At 37.7% G+C, this 7,492-nt stretch overlaps 1 protein-coding gene across 7 annotated transcripts; it reads left to right on the top strand.

The window, feature by feature from the left end:
• Window positions 1-641: 641 nt before the first annotated feature.
• On the top strand, window positions 642-3,946 carry LOC139876514 (uncharacterized). 7 transcript variants are annotated; one of them, XR_011768146.1, is made up of 10 exons: window positions 642-755; window positions 905-1,297; window positions 1,378-1,487; window positions 1,846-1,970; window positions 2,102-2,160; window positions 2,256-2,347; window positions 2,442-2,565; window positions 3,026-3,136; window positions 3,220-3,442; window positions 3,532-3,945. XR_011768146.1 is itself a non-coding variant. In XM_071863845.1 (10 exons), the coding sequence occupies exons 2-6, from the start codon at window positions 1,280-1,282 to the stop codon at window positions 2,287-2,289; spliced, it is 342 nt and encodes a 113-aa protein (XP_071719946.1). In that variant the 5' UTR covers window positions 642-755; window positions 905-1,279; the 3' UTR covers window positions 2,290-2,347; window positions 2,442-2,565; window positions 3,026-3,136; window positions 3,220-3,442; window positions 3,532-3,943. The 7 variants fall into 7 exon arrangements, 2 of the variants coding, with proteins under 2 accessions (XP_071719946.1, XP_071719945.1); XR_011768147.1 differs by having other exon boundaries at window positions 2,102-2,165; XR_011768145.1 differs by having other exon boundaries at window positions 2,091-2,149; window positions 3,522-3,945.
• Window positions 3,947-7,492: the final 3,546 nt, after the last annotated feature.

Below are 7,492 nucleotides of genomic sequence, written 5' to 3'. Positions count from 1 at the left end.
ATGGTCCAAACAATACAAGATAAACTTGACATATTTTTAATTTGAAGTTTTGGGCTTAAAAGTAGACCAAATAAGTTAGACACTACTTAAAAGAAACACACAAAAAAGAAAAACATAACATTATGTGTCAGAGTTTTAGCTGAGTTTGACTTATTTTCAATTGAAGTTTTAGTTGTACGTTGGAAACTTCTGATTAGATTTTTACTTGGGGGCCCAATAATATGTGGGTCAAAACAAATGTTTAAACTTATTATATATTGGTTCATTAAGTACTAGTTGGCTAGTTGGGCCCACTTGATTGGTCCTATATCTAAACCTACCCTAACCTAATCATATATACAAACACTACATTACCTAACAGATCGAATCTTATATTACCCTATCTCTAATGAACCCCGATTAACCTTGCTCCTCATTGGACCACACACTTAACACCTACACCCTATTGGCCCGCTATTACTGTTCAACATTTACACCCCCCCCCCCCCCCCCCCCCCCTTTTTTTTATTTTTCTTTTTTTTTTAGGGGGTTTTTAATGGGAAATAAAAAAGAGAAGATATTTTTACTTAACTCCTTAATCATATTTGTGTTGCTGTAAAACTTGATCCGACGTGAGCAACGCATGCTCTCCACGTGTTAAACTTATCTGTCATCTTTGAGGTTTTAGTCGTCCATCTTCTTCATTTTTTTTTTGGCGCCAAAACAATTAGGTTTCTTGCTCTGTTTCAATTCCTTATTCCCTGCAATTTTTACAGGTATTGTAAATTGCTCTTTTCATGTGCTTTTTAATGCTCCCAATTTGTTTGCTGTATATACGGATTCTCGAGCTTAATTCACTGGTACTTCGATTAGGTTTTTTTTTTTTTTGGTTATTTTGGTCTGATTTTCCATTGTTTTCATGTAGCACTCGTATATCTTACTTTATCTGCAACTCAGGTACGATTCTTTCCTCTTTTCCATTGATATTATTCAGTACCTTTAATTGATGTTTGTTGTCTTCTCTTACAGATAGTATGGGCTGCCTTTTATTGATCGATCATTTGCTCCCTTTAGCGCTGTATTTTTTTGTCTTCATAAATTATTTTGTTGATTTCGATAATGACACCCTCGAGAAAAAGAAAGAAAGATAAGGGTAGGCCACCTGCACTTGATGATCGTGTTCCTTTGTCAACTGGATGGCAAGTAGGGTCTGTTGTTTCCTCCGGACAGGTTGCTAAACGAGCCGCCTTACGTCGTTGCAACAATAATTCATTGGTGGCGGCTTCTCAAGAACCTAATTATGCTGCCTATGTTAATGGTGAGGATTTTGTTAGTTTTCCTTTTTTATGTCTATTTTGGTGTTTTGATTATTATTTTTATATGATCATGTTTGTGTAGCTGCTGTTAATTCTAGGCCTCGAGAATGTCAGCTTGAGTAACGCAAACATTGGTGAGAATCCAATGCCCCGAAAACCTAAGGGTTCCTCCGCAAGGTTCGTCCACCGAGGGTGAGTCAGGGCCTAAGATCAGGCCGAAGTGTGATGTATAATAACCGAGATTCTTGACTTTGCAAAGTCATAAACTTGATGAATGATGGCTAATCTAAAGAACAAATGATTAGTTAATGCTTTTTTGTGATCATGAATAAATGATCAACACATACTGTAGCAGTCAGGCACATATGTTCTTAGTCCAAAAACAGAACACAAATAATGCTCTCATTTTAACTTTCCAGTTAATGTATGGTTTTGTTTCTGGGATATTAATAAAGTTTTACAATAAGTATATTTTCATATATGGTGCAACTCTTAAAACCATTATCCATAACATTGCTATCATTTCTTTTACAAAAAATTATGTTTGCAGTGGAAACACATTACAGGTTACTCTTTGGAATGAAATCGCAACTGCATTTGACGCCGAAACATACGACTTGGTGGAGAAACCAGTCATTCTTGCAGTGAGCTCGTGTCGTCCGAAACTTTTCCGTGGTATACATACTCAACTAATAAATAACTTCTTATAATTATTAAATATATATTTGCAACGAACCCAACCACCAATATTTATAGCTATTAATTACCTTTGTAATCTTTCTGCACTTTCTAGAGGTGACCTGCAGCTTAACGGAACCAAGGCCACGCATTGTTACTTCAACCCGCCGCCGCTGGTGTGCCACTTGTAACGTGTAGTTTTGTTTGTGTTTAATGATTGTGTTGGTTATTGCTTAAAAGATGCTTTCTCATTTTTTAATTTGTTTATCCTTATATTTGTAGGTATACTTGCGCAGCCGTTAACAGCTGCTGTTGACCAACAGCTGAACAATCTTGATCGTTTGGTGAACCATCGATTCCCATTGAACCTGAAGGTGATAATATAATGTAGTTGCTGTTAACTCAGGTACCTAGGATATATTATTATGCTTAATTGCTTATTAATATTATATTATGATGTTTATGCAGGTGTTAAACAATTATGGGAAAAAACATTTAAAGGAGGTTCATGGTGGGAAATAGGCCGAGAAGTTCTCTTTGACTGTGTATCAGGATGGTCGAGAACGTGGGGTGAAGAACACTTTGAAAATGGGTATGCTTATTAACAAAAGATTAATCTTCATTCATATTGTTGGTCAATTCTGACTATGTATCCATTTATAGAGGTGTCAATTCTGACCCATTCACATGCATTGAGTTATGAATAATCTCTAATGGGTTAGGTCTGTGTAATAGATTTGGCATAAAAAGGAAAGGAAATTATTATATATCCAGACATTATTTAAATGCATAAAGTTTTTCTATGTTTATAATATAGAAAACTCTCATTTGATCATATTTACAACATAATTGCAATTATATTTGCACCTTAACTATTCATAATAGGTTGAAATCTCAATGCAAAAATGTTTGTGACCTGAACTAAGAATCCCGTTTTCCACACTTGCTCCACTGTGCACCTTTCCCTCTCCCAATTTGCCACCTCAAGTTTACAATACTATGCGTTAAAATAAAAATCTTAACACGAGTTTTTTTTTTTTAATTATTTTCAGGAGCAACACACACAAGTACATAGAAAAAGATCAAATGACATGGCCATCGAACGGTTTCGTAACAGATACCCGATCGCAGAACTTGTAACTCACAACTTAAACAACTACAGAGTAAGTCAACTACCTACCATTACAATTAAGTTCATAACAATGAATCTGTAATCATCTAAGATATATGTAAAAAAATTATGTAGTTTGTGGAATTCACATGTGAGGCCACTATCGAGCAAGTCGGCGGTAACATAGACAAAGGAACACATTCCAATTCCGGTATAATCCACAATCCAATTCTGGTATAATCCACAATCCAGACAAGGATTCCCGGTTTATTGTCGTTCGACTGCTTGATGAAACTCCACTGCAACATTAACCACTCCTGCATCAAACAATCCAACAACATCCAGCCCCTACAGACAGGTATACCACTTCCGATTACCAACTTGTCAACGAAATTTAACAAAAAAAAAAAAAAAAAACTATGGAATAAAATAATTAGTGTTTAACAGCCCCAACAACAAGTGCAACACCTCCAGGAGCAGAGCAACTAACAGTTGAAGAGCCACCGAAAGAGGGACATCGCGTAGGCAGGAAGGCGACATGTGTTCAATGCAGATCCCGACAAAGAGGATGCAGGAACGGAAAGGGCGAGAGGCGACGAGGAAGCATAAGAAGCTACATGTCGGACGGTTCTTTTTTTGAGAAAAACAAGTGTAAGCTGTACACTTATGAAAAAACACTACTATAGCCTGTAAATTATGTGTGTATGTGTTATGCCCGTAAACCAAGAACTTTGTAACCCCTAAAAACTGTCTGTTGTTGTATGTGTGTAACGCTTGTAAACTGCGAAGTTATATGGTGTAAATTATGTTTGTAATACAAAGCCAGGGAACCGAACCGACAGCTGGCAATTTTCAGCCGCAACGCGCACCATCTTATCTTGTTCTTATTCATTAAGGAGCAAATATTTCATTCGGATCAGTAACCCAACCCAAGGACTGCATGCCCATATCCCTTCAGATTGCATCTCGATGGAATCTTCATGACTCGCTCAAACTCTTGCATCAAATTTATCCAATTTTAGCTAAGCTAAACTCGTTTGACATTATATAAGCTCGAGTTAGCCGGGTTTATATATATAAAAGTTATTATATATTATCAATTAGAAGAATATCAAACCAAGGGATGATAGCTTTGAATTGTTCTATTCTATTTTATTCTATTTTATTTTATTTTTCTTTTTTGAACAGCAATTTTTTGATATCTAGTAAATCATTTATTTCAACGATCATCATCATTTGCACTTAACACACACGTTCGGGCGGAAACCCGAACTCGATCGACGGTACCCGGGAACACATCTATTCGGGCAGTGTTCCGGGTAGAGGTCCGTAAACGAATCCGGTAAAACCTCCTTATAGGGTCAAATATATACCACTATTATTTGTGTTCAGTTGGTTTAAAGAAAATTATGTTATCCATAAGGATCGAACCCATGACCTCTCCCTATCCCATGACTCAAAGTACATGGGGAACCGTTGGATTATGGCCGCAAGTTCGAATTGTTCTATTTTATATAATTATAATTACAAATTATGCAATGTAAGGCTCCTTTAGACTCAGAGTATTTGTTCGACCTTGTTATAAATCGTTGTTTGAGTTCAAGCTTATTTACTAAACGATCTTTAAAATATTTCAAAGCTCGATATTGAGCTCGTGTAAACTCGACCATGTGCTAGTGTAAACTCTGGCCGAATCGAACTCTTAACGAGTCGAGCTCGAGTAGCTCGTTAGTAGTTCGACTCTTTACACCTCTAGTAAAATATTATCAAACCTTCAACATCACCACCCTTTGACATGAAGAATGTGATTCATCCACTATCAAATTAACTAAATCAACACGCGACACGCACCAACAAAAGCCGTGTGTTTAGTATTGTGTTGCGAGTCAACAGAAATATGAAAGAAGCTATTTAACAGAAGTTGCACTTGAAGGGGGAATCTTCCACCAACTACAGCATTTCAACCATAAAAGACGGGTAACCGTGCAAAATCGAACATTTACATCACCAGCTAGTTTACATATGACATTAATTCCCTCACTAGACTTTTACAAAATCGAACAAAGTATTGATTGAAGTAAATGTTGTGGAAAAGAAATTTGTTCTAGCGCAAAAGAAATTTTTCTATGGGTAAAAACTACATAAGATTATCATAATGAAGTAAATATCGAGGTGCCCCTCTAATGTAATCACGAGTTCAAGTAGAAGTGAACATTTGTGTACATATATTCTTCTTAAAAATCGAGTTGGGTGTGTATTTTCATTAAAAAATAAGTTAAAATGCATGTAATGAAAGTAAATATTAGTGCATAATCCCGAGTTCTATAATTATAATATGTTCTATTCGTATTGTCGTTACTGTTTCAGTCGTGTATAAATATTGTCATTGATACATTGTGTTTGAGTTGATTAATCAAATGACAATAAATGGTTTAGAGCTGATTGGTTGGCAGCTCAGACCATCGACCGATGGTAGGGACCATCGGTCGAGGGACAAACACCACCGGCCGTAGGTCAGAGACCACCGGCCGATGGTCACTGTAACTATGTATATATAGGGAAGTCGGGTTACATTGTTAGGTTACACACCCTACACCCTATTGCCGTCGTATTTCGCTATTGCAGTCGTTCTAGACCATACCCCAACCGAATACAATCTCTAAGGCATCAATTATATCAACATATTGTTGGTTAGATTGATCCCAAGGTGAACTAGTATTCGATTCATCCTAGATTAGTGTATTCCGCCTCTAATCTAGTCATAACGTTTGATCTAAGATCCTTAGTACGTCTACAAAGTGGTATCAGAGCTGAGGCTTGTTGATTTAAACGTTTTGAGTCGAATTCATAGTTTTTGATATTAGGGTTTTGGTCAAAACGGGTTTTTAATTCAAAGTTGTAATCTTTACTTGTTAATCTTGCGTTTTTCTGGTTATTAGTGTTTCTGGGTGAGTTTTCTAAGTTTCTATCGGTTTAGTTTGGGTTTTGAACGTCAAAATTTTGTCAAAATCGAAGTTTTTGGTGAAAACCCTAGCTTTTTCTGCCCAGTTTTCGTAAGAACTACCCTCGGCCGATCGTCACTGACCATCGACCGTTCGTCTAGACCATCGACCCTTAGTCATCCTTGCTACGACCGATCGTCTCATACAGAACCGGAGGACAGTTTGTCATACCGTAGAGCAGTTTGTCTTTACCTTCGGCCGTTCGTCTAAAGACCATCGACCGATCGTCACTTACCATCGACCGATAGTAACTTCCATCGACCGTAGGACTTGATACTTCCAATCTGTTACTTAAGTTTACACCATCGACCGTTCGTCCACGACCTCCGACCGACCGTAACTGATCATCGACCGACAGTCATTGTCCATCGACCGACAGTCTTTTAATACAGAATCAGTTAAATCATACATAATTAATTAACATGTCAGTCTCTAATGAACAAGTGGCTAATGAACTCAGTGCTTTAGTGATTTCACCAGGACTTCACAAATTAATACTTTCCGAGAATGAGTCTGGAACTTCCAATAAGGTTCCCAAGCTTGATAATCTAAAGGACTTTTTGGACTGGAAGGCGTGTTTTATGATATATTTGAATGGTATTGACTCTAGACTATGGGAGTTTATTGAAACTGAATACGCATGGCCAAATGGGGGCGGACGGTGAACCTAAAGAGACCGCTCAGTTTAATCCTGCTAAGCGTGAACAGTATAATCTGGAATGTAAGTGCTATGCTCAACTTACTCAGGCACTGTCTAAGAAGATTTTCTCACAGTTTAAGAACAGAAATGAGACCTCTCATACCCTTTGGCTTGCTCTTCAATCAGCCACAGAGGGTACAGCCACTTATCGTGCCACTAAGGGTAAGGTGTTAAAAGATGAATGGAGAGTTTTTGCTGCTCTTCCTTCAGAGACTCTTGGACAAACCTTAGAGAGATATCGCCAGCTGGTTACTGAAATGGCAGATTATGGAATAGATATTTCAGACGATAAAGCAGTCAGAGTTTTGAAAGATAGACTTCCTGAGAAATGGGACAATGAAATTGAAAAGATTCAGAACAGGTACATTGCATCAGGTCATACGTTAACCTTGACGGCCTTTACATCCAAGCTGATGGAGAAGGATATTCAGGTTGAAGCAAAAAGGAAGAGACTTGGTACAGTAGCTGGTTCATCCATCATTGGGTCATCTTTAGGAGGTCATGCTCCTCTGCAAATAGCTTTCATCTCAACCAAGGCGGCACAGACCTCGGCACCACAGTCAGAGTCTGGGTATTTCAATGTTAAGTCTCAAGCACAGAACTCAACTGCTAAACTGATTGATTCCGGCGTTCTACAACAAACTCAATCAACAGTGATCAAGACAGAAAATATCAAGAAAAGGCCTCTAGAACTGATTCAGGAGGA

The sequence above is a fragment of the Rutidosis leptorrhynchoides genome, chromosome 11 (assembly GCF_046630445.1).
Source record: "Rutidosis leptorrhynchoides isolate AG116_Rl617_1_P2 chromosome 11, CSIRO_AGI_Rlap_v1, whole genome shotgun sequence".
Classification (NCBI taxonomy): domain Eukaryota; kingdom Viridiplantae; phylum Streptophyta; class Magnoliopsida; order Asterales; family Asteraceae; genus Rutidosis; species Rutidosis leptorrhynchoides.
The sequence above is the reverse complement of the archived record's forward strand: the minus strand, read 5'-3'. Positions and strand labels throughout refer to the sequence as shown.